Below are 19,595 nucleotides of genomic sequence, written 5' to 3' on the forward strand. Positions count from 1 at the left end.
ACTTATAAAATTAATATTAAAGTAACTGTGCACGTTACAGTATCTCCTCAATCCATATCATCTTAGGCCGACTGTATTGTGTCAAACCAGAATGCAGAGGAACAATAGCACAACTATGGACAGACAACATTTTCGTTCATTCTTCATTACTAGAGGGCGTTCATCAAGTAAACGGATAAGTGGGCTTTCAGACAATGATGCAGAAATTTTAACACTAAAATGAATTTGTGTACATCCACACATGTTAAACGTAATTACAAACTATTTATAAATTTCATACAGTAGCAATTGAGACGTTTTTAAACCTCATTAAAGAATAAGAGTGACTGGGCGTTGATAGTGCTGATAACACTGACGATTTCCATTAGGACATTTTAAACTGTGAACTAGAACTAACAGATAGTCTGGGAGGCTGACTAGTGGGATAAGGATATCATGTAGGATCAAGTGTGATTTATTTCAAAACATTAGAAATAGTCACAGTTGAGCAGCAGTAGCCCATTACAAACAGAACTGTAATACGCTTAAAAATGTTATTAGGAAGGCAAAAAGTATGTGGTATGCAAATGTAAAAGCTACTTCTCAGGAAAAAATTAAAAACATGTGGATAGTCAAGTAGAAAGTGCTTAGCCAACAGCGCAAGGTCGAGGATGTAAAGCCAGTTCGTAGTAAAAATGTTTTAGTTAGTGATAAATTAGGTATATGCACACTATTTATCAATAATTTTCGCAATATAGCAAGTGAACAAAATAAAAACTTAGTTTCTACATAGAATAATTTAACTCTGTTTGAAAATGATTTTCTAAGACGGCTATCTGAAATACTTGTCAGTGGCAATTGAGACAATTATTAAATAGCTGAAGACTACGGACTCTGATGGATTTGTAGGAGTATGTAACAGAGCACTAAAGCACTGTGCTGCGTATGTTAGCCTAGTCATTAGCCGCATTTGTAATGTTTCTATTGGGAACAGTCAGTTTCCTCGAACGATTAAAGTACTCAATAGTGAAAACGCTTTATAAAAAAGGAGAAGGGGATAATGTAGACAATTTTGGACCTATTTATATGCCATTTGTGTTTGCTAAAGTTATTTAAAAGGCTGTATATATATAAGGATAATTGATTATTTCAATTCACATAATTTGCTGTCAAACGTACATTTTGCTTTTAGAAGTGGCTTAACAACTGGAAATGCTATATTCTCTTTTCTCTGCGTGTCACTAGACGTATTAAACAAGAAGTTGTGAACATTAGGCATCTTTTTTGACTAAACTAGGGTGATTGACTGTTTTGATCACAGAATATTGCTCCTTAAGTTGGACCATTATGGAAAAAGAGGAATAGCTCAAAATTGGTTCTTCTCTTACTTTAAGAACAGACAGCAAAAGGTCATTCCCCACGGTAATAAGAACAGCTACGACATGTAGTGTGATTCGGGCTTGGTTAACTGGGAGTGTCGCAGGAGTCAGTGCTAGGAACACTGCTCCTTCTTGTACATTTAAATGATGTGCCTTTCAGTATGACAGGTGATTCTAAAATACTTCTGTTTGCTGATGGCACTAGCTTAGTAATGAAGCGTGTTGAATGCAACATAGGCATTGTATCAAATAGTACAATTCAAGACATGTTCATGGCTTGTAGAAAGTAAATTGATGCTAAGTCGCAGTAAGATTCGGCTTTTATAGTTTTAACTCAAAATTTACCTAAAACCGACACCGACGTGTTTGTTACACAGAATGGTAATGTCATTAGTGAATCCGAATAATGAAAGTCACTAGGTGGTGGTGGTGGTTAGTGTTTAACGTCCCGCCGACAACGAGGTCATTAGAGACGGAGCGCAAGCTCGGGTTAGGGAAGGATTGGGAAGGAAATCGGCCGTGCCCTTTCAAAGGAACCATCTCGGCATTCGCCTGAAACGGTTTAGGGAAATCACGGAAAACCTAAATCAGGATGGCCGGAGACGGGATTGAACCGTCGTCCTCCCGAATGCGAGTCCAGTGTGCTAACCACTGCGCCACCTCGCTCGGTAAAGTTACTAGGTGATCAGATAGATGGTAAGCTGCCATGGGAAGCCCTATTTCAGGAGCTTGTTCAAAACCTGAATGCTGCTATAATTGCCATTGGAACAGTAACTGCAGTAAGTGATAGCTCAACATAAAAATTACTCTGCTTTGCTTATTTTAATTCGCTTATGACATACGGTGTTATATTCTAGGATAACTCTTACCATTCACAGTGGGTATTGTTGCTTCAGAAACGGGCACTTCGAGCAATATGGTGTAAGTTCACGAACCTCTTATCGACCCCTGTTCAGGAGCCTGGGAATTTTGACACTGATCTCTCAATATGTATTTTATTTAATGTCGTTTGTTGTTAACAATACGAGCTTACTCCCAAGAATTAGCCGGTTTCATTCAGTTAATACTAGGCGGATGTCCAATCTGCATTCCGATAGTACCTCGTTGACTCTTGTACAAAAAGGCGCACAATATTCTGCCGTATCCATTTTCAGTAAGCTACCACAAGAACTAAAATGTTATTGTTGTTGTTGTGGTCTTCAGTCCTGAGACTGGTTTGATGCAGCTCTCCACGCTACTCTATCCTGTGCAAGCTTCTTCATCTCCCAGTACCTACTGCAACCTACATCCTTCTGAATCTGCTTGGTGTATTCATCTCTTGGTCTCCCTCTACGGTTTTTACCCTCCACGCTGCCCTCCAATACTAAATTGGTGATCCCTTGATGCCTCAGAACATGTCCTACCAACCGATCCCTTCTCCTAGTCAAGTTGTGCCACAAACTTCTCTTCTCCCCAATCCTATTGAACACCTCCTCATTAGTTACGTGATGTACCCCTCTAATCTTCAGCATTCTTCGGTAGCACCACATTTCGAAAGCTTCTATTCCCCTCTTGTCTAAACTATTTATCGTCCATATTTCACTTCCATACATGGCTACACTCCATACAAATACTTTCAGAAACTACTTTCTGACACTTAAATCTATATTCGATGTTAACAAATTTCTCTTTTTCAGAAACGCTTACCTTCCCATTGCCAGTCTACATTTTATATCCTCTCTACTTAGACCATCATCAGTTATTTTGCTCCCTAAATAGCAAAACTCCTTTACTACTTTAAGCGTCTCATTTCCTAATCTAATACCCTCAGCATCACCGGAATTAATTCGACTACATTCCATTATCCTCGTTTTGTTTTGTTGATGTTCATCTTATATCCTCCTTTCAAGACACTATCCATTCCGTTCAACTGCTCTTCCAAGTCCTTTGCCGTCACTGACAGAATTACAGTGTCATCGGCGAACCTCAACGTTTTTATTTCTTTTCCACGGATTTTAATACCTACTCCGGATTTTTCTTTTGTTTCCTTCACTGCTTGCTCAATATACAGATTGAATAACACCGGGGACAGGCTACAACTCTGTCTCACTCCCTTCCCAACAACTGCTTCCCTTTCATGCCCCTCAACTCTTATAACTGCCATCTGGTTTCTGTACAAATTGTAAATAGCCTTTCGCTCCCTATATTTTACCCCTGCTACCTTCAGAATTTTAAAGAGAGTATTCCAGTCAACATTGTCAAAAGCTTTCTCTAAGTCTACAAATGCTAGAAACGTAGGTTTGCCTTTCCTGCTGCAAACGTCGTCGAACTGTTCGTGCGTGCAGATGGTTGTTGTCTCGCAAACGTCCCCATCTGTGACTCAGGGATCGAGACGTGGCTGCACGATCCGTTACAGCCATGCGGATAAGATGCCTGTCATCTCGACTGCTAGTGATACGAGGCCGTTGGGATCCAGCACGGCGTTCCGTATTACCCTCCTGAACCCACCGATTCAATATTCTGTTAACAGTCATTGGATCTCGACCAACGCGAGCAGCAATGTCGCGATACGATAAACCGCAATCGCGATAGGCTACAATCCGACCTTTATCAAAGTCGGAAACGTGATGGTACGCATTTCTCCTCCTTACACGAGGCATCACAAAAACGTTTCGCCAGGCAACGCCGGTCAACTGCTGTTTGTGTATGAAAAATCGGTTGGAAGCGTTCCTCATGTCAGCACGTTGTAAGTGTCGCCACCGGCGCCAACCTTGTGCGAATGCTCTGAAAAGCTAATCATTTGCATTTCACAGCATCTTCTTCCTGTCGGTTAAATTTCGCGTCTGTAGCACGTCATCTTCGTGGTGTAGCAGTTTTAATGGCCAGTAGTGTATTGATTAACGAGTTCCCAGTTTCGTCAAAACAGATAAATCACTTATAAATTGTAGGGCTAGTAGGAGGGCCTATGGCCGGCTTTAGTGGCCGAGCGGTTCTGGGCGCTACAGTCTGGAACCGCGTGACCGCTGCGGTTGCAGGTTCGAATCCTGCCTCGGGCATGGATGTGTGTGATGTCCTTAGGTTAGTTAGGTTTAATTCATTCTAAGTTCTAGGCGACTGATGACCTCAGACGTTAAGTCGCATAGTGCTCAGAGCCATTTGAACCATTTGAGGACCTATGCCTTAATCGATACGAAAATTACGTTTCATAGCTGTCGCAGGCTTTGATTCTTCAAGCCAAAACACACTGCAAGTATGGTCGGTATCAGTGAAGGTGGCCATCTGTGCTAACGCTTGGGGGTGTGATTTGTTACTAGGGTACAATGTGAGTCGAAAATTGATCTATGTTTCAACATAATTATGCCAGGACTATGTGCGATAGTCATATGAATAAGTTTTTGTATATTTTCGAAGTCGTAAAGTTTTGTTAGAAGCACTGTGTGTAATCTGTGTAAGGTAAGGGCTGTAACTCAAGTCCGCAGCCGGACTATCGGCCTCACTGCAGGCAGAGCGCGTCCTTTCTATTCGATGCGGCACCAGGAGGGAGAGAGCCCGAGGTCAGGTATGTGGGCGGGCTTTGGTCTGACGGTACTTTGTGTAGACTCTCGTCGCCCCAGCCGCCTTTTACCCCTAGAAAGATCCCCAGAACTCACATGATAGCAGGCTGAGTTGTCCTGGGGCCGTCCTGTGGGGATTGGAACGAGGAGAAACCCGTGGTTGTATCCGCGATTGAGCCCGGGTCATCCATAGGTGGAGTCTAGTGCTCTGCTCACTTGACTACCAAGGCCACTATCTCCATATTATACGAGTGTTTAAATTATGAGACAGCCTTTCAGTATAATTGAGACTGGTCTCAGTTGTACGACTGGATTTGTCACAAACGCCAGCCACACAGAATGTAGCAACTGATAGGAAATAGTGTAGCAAAACCCAAGTTAGATATCTGGCGTTCTCTCCAGGCTTTCGTGCTTTTGATTTTTTTAGATGATTTAGGAGGCAATCTGAGCAATTGCACTACTTACTGATGACTCTAGACTGGCATTTTCACTCTGTAGCGGAGTGTGCGCTGATATGAAACTTCCTGGAAGATTAAAACTCGGGGGCTTTGCCTTTCGCCGGCAAGTGCTCTACCAACTGAGCTACCCAAGCACGACTCACGACCCGTCCTCACAGCCTTAATTCCGCCAGTACCTCGTCTCCTACTTTCCAAACTTCGCCGGAGCTCTTATATGAACCTTGCAGAACTAGCACTCCTGAAAGAAAGGATATTGCGGAGACACGATGGCTTAGCCACAACCTGGGGGAAGTTTCCAGAATGAGATTTTCACTCTGCAACGGAGTGTGCGCTGATATGAAACTTCCTGGAGGATTAAAACTGTGTGCCGGTCCGAGACTCGAACTCGGGACCTTTGCCGTTCGCGGGCAAGTGCTCTACCAACTGATCTACCCAAGCACGAATCACGACCCGTCCTCACGACTTTAATTCCGTCAGTACCTCGTCGTGAGTCGTGTTTGGGTAGCTCAGTTGGTAGAGCACTTGCCCGCGAAAGGCAGAGGTCCCGAGTTCGAGTCTCGGTCGGGCACACGGTTTTAATCTGCCAGGAAGTTAGTGATGACACTGTTTACCGTCTAGTGTTCTCAATATAAGATCAAAACGAATCACAACATTATTTAGACGAGATGTTAGATTGGTGACGAACGTGCCAATCGAGCCAGTGCAATAAAATAGTGTGAGGTGCTCCGTGTAAGTGTTGAGGGATGTTTACACAGTGATGGCGACTTAAATGCTTTGGAATTGTTTCGTCTTTTTTTACATCCATCTTCGCATACATCCACGTGGCGTCATATTTAGGTGTGTGGGGTGACCTACACTGTCTGTGCTTCAAATTTAAGAAAAGAGTTTAATCTTCGTTACTGTTCGTCTTAAAAATGAAATTCTTCTATAGTAGTGAACACTGGTATAAAAAGACACATCACTTTCAATGTAAGTGATACAAAACTAATTCAGCTTTAATCGTAGAAAACTGTTTACTTTTTTTAATTGGTTGTTCCGGTTACAATAAAGTAGCCCTTCTTCTTACATGTTTCTTTCTGTAGAACACTAGCACTCTACGGAATTTCCGCAACAAAGAAAAGTCAGTGAATATACAGGGTGGTCCATTGATCGTGACCTGGCCACATATCTTACGAAATATGCGTCAAACGAAAAAACTACAAAGAACGAAACTTGTCTAACTTGAAGGGGGAAACCAGATGGCGCTATGGTTGGCCCGCTAGGTGGCGCTGCCATAGGTCAAACGCATATCAACTGCTTTTTTTTTTTAAAATAGGAACCCCTATTTTTATTATATAGTCGTGTAGTACGTAAGGAAATATGAATGTTTTAGTTGGACCGCTTTTTTCGCTTTGTGATTGTGTAACTATCCGGCGAAAGGTCGGGACGCTTGGATGATGTCGTCCAGGATACCGAGCAGCATACATAGCACACCCCCGCTGGGCATTTTGATCATAAGAGCCATACATCGACACGATATCGACCTTTTCCGTAATTGGTAAACGGTGCATTTTAACACGGGTAACGTATCACGAAGGAAATATCGTCCGCACTGGCGGAATGTTACGTGATACCACGTACTTATATGTTTGTGACTATTACAGCGCCATCTATCACAAAGCGAAAAAAGTGGCCCAACTAAAACATTCATATTTCTTTACGTACTACACGAATATGTAATAAAAAAATGGAGGTTCCTTTAAAAAAAAAAACGCAATTGATATCCGTTTGACCTATGGCAGCGCCATCTAGCGGGCCAACCATAGCTGGTTTCCCCCTTCAAGCTAGACAAGTTTCGTAGTTTGCATTTTTTTCGTTTGATGCTTATTTCTTGAGATATTTGGCCCGGTCACTATCAATGGACCACCCTGTATAAAAAACCTGGTGGATGACGTCGGAATCACCCTGATGTTCATGTCTATAAAAAGGCAGCAACGCCAGAAGGTCGTAGCTAATTGCCACCGATAGTTTAGTATTGATGCTGGAACTGGCAGTTTCTCCTGAACAACACGAGACGTGTTGTATATCACGGAGAGGTTTCAAAATGTTAAAAAAAAAATGTTCAAATGTGTGTGAAATCTTATAGGACTTAACTGCTAAGGTCATCAGTCCCTAAGCTTACATACTACTTAACCTAAATTATCCTAAGGACAAACACACCCACCCATGCCCGAGGGAGGACTCGAACCTCCTCCGGGACCAGCCGCACAGTCCATGACTGCAGCGCCTTAAATCGCTCGGCTAATCCCGCGCAGCGGAGAGGTTTACGATGTAAATTCCTTGAGAGTACGTTCCAGGAGGGGCGAGTAATGTATTACTTCCTTCAAAATACGTATCGCGAAATTACTGCAACGGGAAAATCTGGGAGATTACAAATTTATGCACCATTTGATGGTAGAACTAGAAAGTGTGTGTGTGTGTGGAGGGGGGGGGGGGGCAAGCTGGTGGTACACACCAGAAGTACCCTCCGCTACACACCTTAAGGTAGCGTGCAGAGTGTCGCTGTAGATGTAGAGCGCATGCGCAACATAACACCTGTGTACGAGGGTCACTTCACAAGAAATGCACACTATTTTTTTAAAAGTCCATCTTTTGTTTTACATGTTTGAAAGTTTTGCAGTGTGTAGTTACATCCTTTAGGAACAATATTTTCAATTCTCCACATAATTTCCATCCCTCTCAACTGCCTTACGCCATCTTGGAACCAGCGCCTGTATACCCGCACGGTAATATTCTGGACCAACCTGTTGGAGCCACTGTTTCGCAGCGTGCACAAGGGAGTCATCATCTTCAAACCTTGTTCCACGAAGACAGTCTTTCAGTTTCCCAAAGAGAACATATAGCCAGGTCAGGACTGTAAGGCGGGTGTTTCAGTGTTGTCTAGCGGAGTTTTGTGATCGCTTCCATGGTTTTTTGACAGACATGTGGCCGTGCATTGTCGTGCAACAGCAAAACATCCTGCTTTTAGCGATGTGGTCGAACACGTCTCAGTCGAGCTTGAAGTTTTTTCAGTGTCGTCACATATGCATCAGAATTTATGATGGTTCCATTTGGCATGATGTCGACAAGCAAGAGTCCTCCGGAATCGAAAAACACCGTAGCCATAACTTTTCCAGCAGAAGGTGTGTTTTCGATTTTTTTTTCTTGGGTAAATATGCATGATGCCACTCCATTGATTGCCTCTTCGTCTCTGGTGAAAAATGATGGAGCCATGTTTCATCACCTGTCACAATTCTTCCAAGAAATTCATCTCCACCATTCTCGTACTGTTCCAAAAGTTCGCTGCATACCGTTTTCCTTGTTTCTTTGTGAGCCGCTGTCAACAACCTGGGAACCCACCTGGCACAAACCTTTTTTAACGCCAACACTTTCAGTATTCTACAAACACTTCCTTCCCCTATCCCAACATAGCGTGACAATTCGTTCACTGTGATGCGTCTGTCAGCAGTCACCAATTCGTTAACTCTCTGCACATTGTCTGGAGTGTGTGCAGTACGAGGCCTGCCGCTGCGAGGACAATCCTCAATATTGCCATGCCCGCTTTCATCACGTAACCTGCTTGCCCACCGACTAACTGTGCTGCGATCGACAGCAGCATCTCCATACACCTTTTTCAACCTCTTGTGGATGTTTCTCACTGTCTCGTTGTCACAGCACAGGAATTCTATGACATCACGTTGCTTCTGACGAACGTCAAGTGTAGCAGCCATCTTGAAGACATGATGTGACGGCGCCACTCACGGGAACAGGTTGAACTAAGTTTGAAAACAAGCGCGAAGGATGTATCTACACACTGTAAAACTTTCACAGATGCAGAATGAAAACTGTATTTTTACAAAAATAGTGTGCATTTCTTTTGGAGTGACCCTCGTAATTTTAAACATGAGGAGCCGTCTGATGATGAATCTGTTGATTAGAAACCGGTAACGAGCTGCTTAGCTTTATTAAGAGCGCCTGCTGGTTGTTTATCAATAATGTCACAACATGTTGCAGCCAAGAAGAGTACGGCTGAGCGGACGCCGGCTGCAAGCGGCGGGAAGCGCGTGGTGTGCTACTACACAAACTGGTCGGTGTACCGGCCCGGCACCGCCAAGTTCACCCCGCAGAATATCAACCCCTACCTCTGCACACATCTCATCTACGCCTTCGGAGGCCTTTCCAGGGAGAACGGCCTGAGACCCTTTGACAAGTACCAGGACATCGAGCAAGGTACGTCACATTTCTGCTCTTCACCTCTGCCAAAAACTCCGTGCACCCATCTATAGTGGTGGGTTTGTTACTGCTCACAAATATAACTTGCCTTCACGCCCACATTTAAAGAGTCAGGGATGTGCGAGGCGTGTTTTTTAAGTAAGTACCGTTTTGCCACACCGCGGCCGCAGCGCTGCGGTCGGCATTCTGCGCATGCGCACTGGGTACCTACATCTGTTGTCTACGCACTGACGCCATTACAGTCTGATTCTTCCTTGTTTAGGTTGTGTACTGAGTGTTTAAGATGCCTCCAATAATCGTGAGTCCCGCCGACTGTGAAGTGCGGGCTGTTATAAGATTTCTTAGTGCTAAAGGCCTAAAAGTGATCGATATTCATCGTGAGATCCGTGCAGTTTACGGAGAAAACATTACGAGTGATGGAATGGTAAGAAAGTGGGTGAGAGCATTTAAAGATGGCCGCGCAAATGTGCACGATGAACTACAGAGTGGGCTTCCTTCGGTTGTTAATGAAAGTTTGGTGCAGGAAATGGACAGTAAGGTGGGAGAAAACAGACAGTTTACGATTTCCTCCGTGCGGAAGGACTTTCCTAATGTTTCTCGTAGTGTTTTGTATGGCATTGTGACCGAGCACTTGAATTACTGAAAATTGTGCGCACGTTGGGTACCAAAAATGTTGACGGATGTGCACAAAACCAAACGTTTAGACAGTGCATTGACTTTCCTTGAGCGGTACCAGAATGACAGTGATGATTTCTTAAGCCAAATTGTTACGGGTGATGAAACATGGGTGGCCTACGTCACACCAGAATCAAAGCAACAGTTCATCGAATAGTGGAAATCGGATTCACCCTGAAAAGTGAAGTTTAAGCAAACAATTTCTGCCTGGAAAATCATGTGTACAGTTTTTTGGGACAGAAAAGGAGTATTGCTTGTGGAATTTCTGCATCGTAATGAGACAATCAATGCAGCAGCTTACTATAAGACATTGCACAATCTGCACCGTTCAATTCAGAACTAAATACGTGGCAGGTTGAGTAAGGGTATCGTTTTGCTGCAAGGGCATCGTTTTGCTGCAAGACAATGCCCGTCCGCATGTAGCGAATCAGGCCAAAGATCTCATCACATCTTTTCGATGGGAAACTCTAGATCATCCTCCGTACAGCCCCGATCTTGGGCCCAGTGACTACCAACTGTTCGTGCACTTGAAGAAACACCTGGGTGGTCAGCGTTTCAAGACGATGACGAAGTCAAAATAGTGGTGATGCAGTGGTTAACAAGTCAGGTGGCAGTCTTCTATGAGGAGGGTATTCAAAAACTGGTACAACGTTATGACAAGTACCTCAATATTGACGGAAATTATGTAGAAAAGTAGATTAAGGTATAGGCTTTCATGTAAAAATAAAATTATTGAGATATCTTAGCACGTCTTTTTTTAATTTCAAAACTGTACTTACTTAAAAAACACGCCTCGTATAACAAGGTACTCATCGAGTGCGAGGCCGCAAGCTCAATCTTCATTAATGCTAATTTGAAAGAATTGTGTTAACAGTTATGACAGAAAAATATTAGCTGCTAATGACTCACCATGTGCATCAGTAGGGCGACAGAAATTGAGTGTCTGGGAAGTGCTGAGATGAACCTTCTATGAGATGTATGTATTATACTTCACAAAATGGACATTAGTCGAAATTCAACAAATGTACAAAAAAAAACATTAATTTGTACCATGAACACCCACAGTGATTGCAAAGGTTCGCACCATCAAGATTGAAGGCGAACTCTTGGGAGTTACAAACCGTGCAGGACGTTCAACTAGGTATCCAGTCTTAAAGAATGCGTGTAGAATCATGTTGGTGTAACAGCGTGATGAGATCTGACGGAATGGCATGCAACCGAATGAGAAACAGTCTGTTGTGGAGCTTATCGTGAATCTGGCTGTCCTTTAGTGCTTAGCTGCAGATAGTGCGATAACATGTTTTATAGACACAGAAAAAAAGTGTCCAGAAGCTGAATTCGTTCAGTGGTTCCAGGTGGTATCAACCGCAACGGTACATACTTTTCAGGAGGCATACAGGGTGCATCAAAAAAATGTATACATACTTTGAAGCGTCAAGGAAAATTTATTTCCCGTTCTACAATGTTAAATTTCTGGAAATGGAAAGCCTAAAGTCCAATTGGAAAAATAAATGTACTTTGCAAATGTGATTAATGTTCAAACTGGTGGCCTTCAGCATAAATACATTTCTGAGTACGAGTCACCACTGGTTCCGTACATCGTACCAAAGTGTCCAATGAGATTTCTGCGCACACCGCCTGAATCTCATTCCAAAGTGTGTCCAGGTTATGTGGTTTACGTTTGTACACCTTATCTTCTACTGTGCCCCATAAGAAGAAATCCAGCGGCGTGAGGTCTGGAGAGCGTGCAGGTAACTCGATTGGTCCCCTGTGTCCTATCCACTGGCCTGGCACATTGCGATCCAGGTATGCTCGTACGTCCCTATGATAATGTGGCGGGGTGCCATGTTGTTGGAAATAAAACTCATCATTACCGTATAATGCACGAATGGCAGGGAATATGGAGTCAGCAAGCATTGTTAGGTTCGTTTCTCCAGTAACAGTACCTTCAAAGCGGAAAGGCCCAGTGAGTCCCCTTGCAGACAAACCACACCACACATTTACACCAGGCAAATTCACAGCCTTTTCAACTGTAATGTGAGGATTATCTTCAGCCCAGTACACACAATTGTGCCTATTGACAGTTTCATTGAGTTAGAATCGGGCTCCATCCGACCAAATTATGCTACCCATAAATCCTGGTTCACGTCTCACCATCTCCTGAACCCATTCACAAAATTCTAACCTTCGATCTGGATCGTCGTCACTTAGCTGTTGCACCAGCCTTTGAATGTACACACGAAACTTGCCTTTCTTCATGCGTAGCACACTACTAGCACTTACATTACTCTCAAGTGCCGCTTGCCTTGAAGATTTTTGAGGCGAACGCTGAAACAGTTCCAAGACCGCAGTTGTGGAATCATCACTTGTAGCTGTACGAGGTCGCCCTGATCGACCTTTATGCACATCACACACTGTTCCACGAATTTCGAATTTGTCTCGTAGGTGTGTAATTGTTAACCTTGAAGGTGGTTCTGTACCATACTCACTTCTCCACTGTCTTCGAACCGCAGCTTCATTCTCAAACTTCCAGTACCACTTAATTATCGGCTTCCGCGCTTCAAAGCTCAAACGTACGTCCGCCATGTTGCAGTTACTTCCTTGCCACTGCTGCCACCTGTTGAAGAAACATAACATTACTTTCTCACAGATATTTAACCTTGTAGAACGGGAAATAAATTGTCTATGACAGTTCAAAGTGTGTATACATTTTTTTTGACACACTCTGTATTTTGCCCTAAAAGAGTCTGAATTTTTACGAAGACCAAGAATCAAGCAAAATCAAGTTATTTTGGCCAGCTACTGGCCAAAAGCAGTACTTGTACCATAGTTGTAGTTCTCTTACGACCATTTTCCTGCTCTTTCTTGCTCTGACGTAAATATATCCCACTGGCCTTGCAAGATGACGCACAAAAGAAAGAATCGTAGGGGGTAGAGCACCTCCAACTTTTTGAAGCACAATAAATAACTTCCTAGCCAATGTACCATCCAGATTAACAGAAGACGTAATTGTATACGAATGCTTTAAGGCATTGATGTTAACGAACTGCCTGTTGCCTTCTGTCTCAGGTTCTTTTGCCGACGTTCGCCTGATGATTTTTCTGTTGTTTCGCGAGGAAAAGTGGCTGGTACTGTCAAAGCTTCACCCTCCACTGTTGGTGGTGGACTGGAGCCGAGCTCACGGCCGCAGACTATATGTACCTGGCGCCACTTACGCCATCTTGGAACCAGCGCCTGTATACCCGCACGGTAAAATTCTGGACCAACCTTTTGGAGCCACTGTTTGGCAGCGTGCACAAGGGAGTCATCATCTTCAAACCTTGTCCCACGGAGAGAATCTTTCAGTTTCCCAAAGAGATGACAGTCACGTGGAGCCAGGTCAGGACTGTAAGGCGGGTGTTTCAATGTTGTCCATCCGAGTTTTGTGATCGCTTCCATTGGTTTTTGACTGACATATGGCCGTGCACTGTCGTGCAACAGCAAAACATCCTGCTTTTAGCGATGTGGTCGAACACGTCTCAGTCGAGCTTGAAATTTCTTCAGTGTCGTCACATATACATCAGAATTTATGGTAGTTCCACTTGGCATGATGTCCACAAGCAAGAGTCCGTCGGAATCGAAAAACACCGTAGCCATAACTTTTCAAACAGAAGGTGTGGTTTTGAATTTTATTTTCTTGGGTGAATTTGCATGATGCCACTCCATTGATTGCCTCCTCTTCTCTGGTGAAAAATGTCGGAGACATGTTTCATCACCTGTCACAATTCTTGCAAGACATTCATCTCCACCATTCTCGTACTGTTCCAAAAGTTCGCTGCATACCGTTTTTCTTGTTTCTTTGTGAGCCACTGTCAACAACCTGGGAACCTACCTGGCACAAACCTTTTTTAACGCCAACACTTTCAGTATTCTGCAGACACTTCCTTCCCCTATCCCAACGTAGCACGACAGTTCGTTCACTGTGATGAGTCTGTCAGCAGTCACCAATTCGTTAAGTTTCTGCACATTGTCTGGAGTGTGTGCAGTACGAGGCCTGCCGCTGCGAGGACAACCCTCAATATTGCCGTGCCCGCTTTCATCACGTAACCTGACTGCCCACCGACTAATTGTACTGCGATCGACAGCAGCGTATCTATACACCTTTTTCAACCTCTTGTGGATGTTTCCCACTGTCTCATTTTCACAGCACACGAATTCTATGACAGCACGTTGCTTCTGACGAACGTCAAGTGTAGCAGCCATCTTGAAGACATGATGTGACTGCGCCTCTCACGGGAACAGGTTGAACTAAGTTTGAAAAGAAGCGGGAAGAATGTATCTACACACTCTAAAACTTTCACACATGAAGAATGAAAACTGTGTGTTTACTAAAATAGTGTGCATTTCTTTTGGAGTGACCCTCATATGTTTCAGCTTTTTGGATTGTGAACATCTTTCGTTGTGTTTTTGCGAATGTGCCAGGCCTTCTATTCAACTGAGTTTTCCTATGTATACAACTGTTTCTGCCTCCCTTCTATCCCCCCGCCCCCCCTCTCTCTCTCTCCCTCTGTATGTGTGTGTGTGTAATTTTTTTATCTTTGTTTGGGTGTGTGAAGGTGGTGCTCTGTTTTTTATCTTTGCGTCCACACCACTTTTTTAGCAATTTTCGACATTTGCGGGTAACACGAGAAAGGAACATTGTGAAACGATAGTGGTAGATTTCAAGAGTGGAGATCCATCTGACATTTGCAGCTGCAAAGGCAAAAAAGTAAAGCTCACAGGACATGTTCAAATGTGTGTGAAATCTTAAGGGGCTTAACTGCTTAGCTCATCAGTCCCTAAGCTTACACACTACTTAACCTAAATTATCCTAAGGACAAACACACACACCCATGCCCGAGGGAGGACGCGAACCTCCGTTGCGATCAGCCGCACAGTCCATGACTGCAGCGCCTCAGACCGCTCGGCTAATCAAACGCGGCTCACAAAAGATGAGGAGGAAACGAAACCTTATGGGTTGAGATGGTATGTAACGTTATTTCTGTGAATACAAACTCGAGTTGCATTTATAAAGAACTTGCTAATGTGACTCAACACATCAGCATGATGTTGCACCCCATCTAGTCTGGAGGCATGCACTGACTCGACTGGGAATGATGTCACTATCTGTTCTGCTCTCTCCTGACGCAAGATAATGCAGAGCTGTTGTAACTACTCCTCGATATCCTGGATGCAGGCACTGGGACGGAGTCAATGTCCGAGCTTGGTCCTCTACATTTACTGTAGCGGACAGAGTTGTGGATCCTGCTGGCGACAGGGATACCTCAACAGCCAACAGACAGTGCATAGAGATACGTAGCATATGTGGACGAGCATCGCAGCGTTCATAAATGGCACCACGATACTGTTGCAAAATATCCTGATGTACCACTGAGCGCCGGCCGTGGTGGCCGAGCGGTTCTAGGCGCTTCAGTCTGGAACCGCGCGACCGCTACGGTCGCAGGTTCGAATCCTGCCTCTGGCATGGATGTGTGTGATGTCCTTAGGTTAGTTAGGTTTAAGTAGTTGTAAGTCTAGGGGACTGATGACCTCAGAAGTTAAGTCCCATAGTGCTCAGAGCCATTTTGTACCACTGAGCCGTCAGAGTTACCTCAATCACTATCATCCGTGACCTGGAGCTTCACACCGTGACGCGGGGGGAACACCGTTGTTGTACTTACGAGGGAGGTTCAATAAGTAATGCAACACATTTTTTTTCTCGGCCAATTTTGGTTGAAAAAACCGGAAATTTCTTGTGGAATATTTTCAAACATTCCCGCTTCGTCTCGTGTAGTTTCATTGACTTCCGACAGGTGGCAGCGCTGTACGGAGCTGTTAAAATGGCGTCTGTAACGGATGTGCGTTGCAAACAACGTGCAGTGATCGAGTTTCTTTTGGCGGAAAACCAGGGCATCTCAGATATTCGTAGGCGCTTGCAGAATGTCTACGGTGATCTGGCAGTGGACAAAAGCACGGTGAGTCGTTGGGCAAAGCGTGTGTCATCATCGCCGCAAGGTCAAGCAAGACTGTCTGATCACCCGCGTGCGGGCCGGCCGTGCACAGCTGTGACTCCTGCAATGGCGGAGCGTGCGAACACACTCGTTCGAGATGATCGACGGATCACCATCAAACAACTCAGTGCTCAACTTGACATCTCTGTTGGTAGTGCTGTCACAATTGTTCACCAGTTGGGATATTCAAAGGTTTGTTCCCGCTGGGTCCCTCGTTGTCTAACCGAACACCATAAAGAGCAAAGGAGAACCATCTGTGCGGAATTGCTTGCTCGTCATGTGGCTGAGGGTGACAATTTCTTGTCAAAGATTGTTACAGGCGATGAAACATGGGTTCATCACTTCGAACCTGAAACAAAACGGCAATCAATGGAGTGGCGCCACGCCCACTCCCCTACCAAGAAAAAGTTTAAAGCCATACCCTCAGCCAGTAAAGTCATGGTTACAGTCTTCTGGGACGCTGAAGGGGTTATTCTGTTCGATGTCCTTCCCCATGGTCAAACGATCAACTCTGAAGTGTATTGTGCTACTCTTCAGAAATTGAAGAAACGACTTCAGCGTGTTCGTAGGCACAAAAATCTGAACGAACTTCTCCTTCTTCATGACAACGCAAGACCTCACACAAGTCTTCGCACCCGAGAGGAGCTCACAAAACTTCAGTGGACTGTTCTTCCTTATGCACCCTACAGCCCCGATCTCGCACCGTCGGATTTCCATATGTTTGGCCCAATGAAGGACGCAATCCGATGGAGGCACTACGCGGATGATGAAGAAGTTATTGATGCAGTACGACGTTGGCTCCGACATCGACCAGTGGAATGGTACCGTGCAGGCATACAGGCCCTCATTTCAAGGTGGCGTAAGGCCGTAGCATTGAATGGAGATTACGTTGAAAAATAGTGTTGTGTAGCTAAAAGATTGGGGAATAACCTGGTGTATTTCAATGCTGAATAAAACAACCCCTGTTTCAGAAAAAAAATGTGCTGCATTACTTATTGAAATGCCCTCGTACTTACTTATTCTTGTGACACAAACCGCAGCTTGGCTTCACTCAGTCCAGCCTCCCACACTTTCCTGTCATCTGCATCTTCATCTCCCAGACCCATTATCCTTCCATCTCATTCTCGGCAGTCCCGGTGGTCTCATTTCTTCAGCGTCTCCATCTATTACATCCTTTATTACCATTCAAATAACTTACGGGTTTGCTGCCGGGTGACGACGTCGACCACCGCCGATATTTCGACAGGAGCACACCCTGCCATTCTCAACGCACAACTGCAAGGAGGAAGCAATGTGCAAGGGAATTTAATACCTCGGTTCACAGAGGAGAAACAAGGAAGATACCACACACAGAACAAGTAACCGCAGAGTCAACACACAACCAAAGATAACCAACATCAGAAATATAGATAGTGACTGTTAATCAACAGTGAGTTAGCACTAATTCTGTCCCTCTGTTTTTTTATGAGAGACAGAGCCGGATTCCAAGGAGTATTTAAACAAAATCCACCATCTCTGTTTATAAGGTTGCTTGATAGTTTGGTTCAAATGGCTCTGAGCACTATGCGACTTATCTTCTGAGGTCATCAGTCGCCTAGAACTAAGAACTAATTAAACCTAACTAACCTAAGGACATCACACACATCCATGCCCGAGGCAGGATTCGAACCTGCGACCGTAGCGGTCGCTGGGTTCCAGACTGTAGCGCCTAGAACCGCACGGCCGCTCCGGCCGGCACTTGATAGTTTGATTTTAACAGCTCCCTTAATAACACTATCCCAATAGCTGGACGTGCAAGCCAGAATCTCCGTGTTGTTGTATTCCATAGGATGACCGGTGTCAAGGCAATGTTCTGCAATAGCGGATTTGCTCGGCTGTTGTAAGCGTGTGTAACGCTCATGTTCAATACACTGGTCTTCCACAGTCCTGATTGTCTGACCAATATACGACATGCCACAACTGCAAGGAATACACCAGCCTTACGCAAACCAAGATCATCTTTTACGGACGCCAACAGGGCCTTAATCTTAGAAGGTGGTCGAAAACACATTTCACATCATATTTCCGCAAAATACGGCCAATCCTGTTGGAAATGCTTCCTGCGTAAGGCAAAAAGGCCGTAGACTTAGATGCCACTTCGTTGCTATCGTCCCTCACCCGTTGCACAGAAGGCTGATAGCGCAACGCACGTTTGATCTGCCTCTCACTATACCCATTCGCCGGGAAAAGTTAAGGTCTCACTTTATTACCGTGTTCTCCCCTCTCCTCCTCACATGCCCGTACCATCTTAGTCTCTTAATTTTCACACTCGCTACGACGTCAGGCAGTGTGTATAATTGTCTGAGTTCTCTGTTTTTCCTTATTCTTCGCTGTTCATTTTCTTTCACTGGTCCATATATTTTTCTCAGTACTTTATTTGCAAAAGTGATGGGTTTTTTTCTCTGTTTACTTTGCCAGGGTACATGTAACGCCGTTGTTGTGCTTCTCCAAAACTGGGGCCTCTATCCAGGTGGTTGCCATACTCGCCACCAAACCAACTTCAGCTTGAAATACCATTCACTGATACTGATGTAGAGCTAGGTTCCATCTTAAGCAGTTACGTTAGGTAACTCGCATCTGCAGGGAGATAAAATTCTAGTTCGCCCAACGTGGGGCTCGAACATAAGACCCTGAGATCAAAAGTCTCACGGTCTACCTACTTTTTTCCCTCAATTCTACCCTCACAACCCATCCATACGCTCAGCTTTTTGCCTTCTGTGGCTAGCTTTAGGTTTTTTGTGTTGAAAATGTATAACATAATGTAATACTGCCCCTCTCTCGACGAAACCTTCCGAATCTCCGTCTCCGCAGGCATTGGTAACTTCGTGTCTCTTCACTGTTTGATATTTGCCGGCCGTTGTGATCGAGCGGTTCTAGGCGCTTCAGTCCGGAACCGCTCTGCCACTACGGTCGCAGGTTCGAATCCTGCCTCGGGCATGGATTTGTGTGTTGTCCTTAGATTAGTTAGGTATAAGTAGTTCTAAGTCTAGGTGACTGATGACCTCAGATGTTAAGTCCCATAATTCTTAGAGCCATTTAAACCATTTGTCTGATATTTCTGGTGTCGCATCGTAATTTCTACCGGCGCCCAGCGAAACTGTGAAGTTCGTCTTCTTAGGCTACCTTGTCTTCACCCCGGTGTATTTCCGTCTAGTTATTGTGCCGTTTTCCTTCCTGTTCTTCCCGCAGTCGTTTTCCATAACTTCTACGCTCTCCAGTTCGTTAGCGGTTCCATAATTACTTTTATGAGAA

General features: G+C 44.4%; 1 protein-coding gene across 1 annotated transcript in view; it reads left to right on the forward strand.

Annotated features, from left to right (window-relative positions):
* Positions 1-19,595, forward strand: part of LOC124554754 (serine-rich adhesin for platelets-like) — a 482,463-nt gene that overhangs the window by 207,822 nt on the left and 255,046 nt on the right. Inside the window, exon 3 of the mRNA XM_047128406.1 lies at positions 9,382-9,597. Within this exon, the coding sequence (XP_046984362.1) occupies positions 9,382-9,597 (216 nt within the window). The remainder of the gene's footprint in view (positions 1-9,381; positions 9,598-19,595) is intronic.

This window comes from Schistocerca americana, chromosome X (assembly GCF_021461395.2).
Source record: "Schistocerca americana isolate TAMUIC-IGC-003095 chromosome X, iqSchAmer2.1, whole genome shotgun sequence".
Lineage (NCBI taxonomy): Eukaryota > Metazoa > Arthropoda > Insecta > Orthoptera > Acrididae > Schistocerca > Schistocerca americana.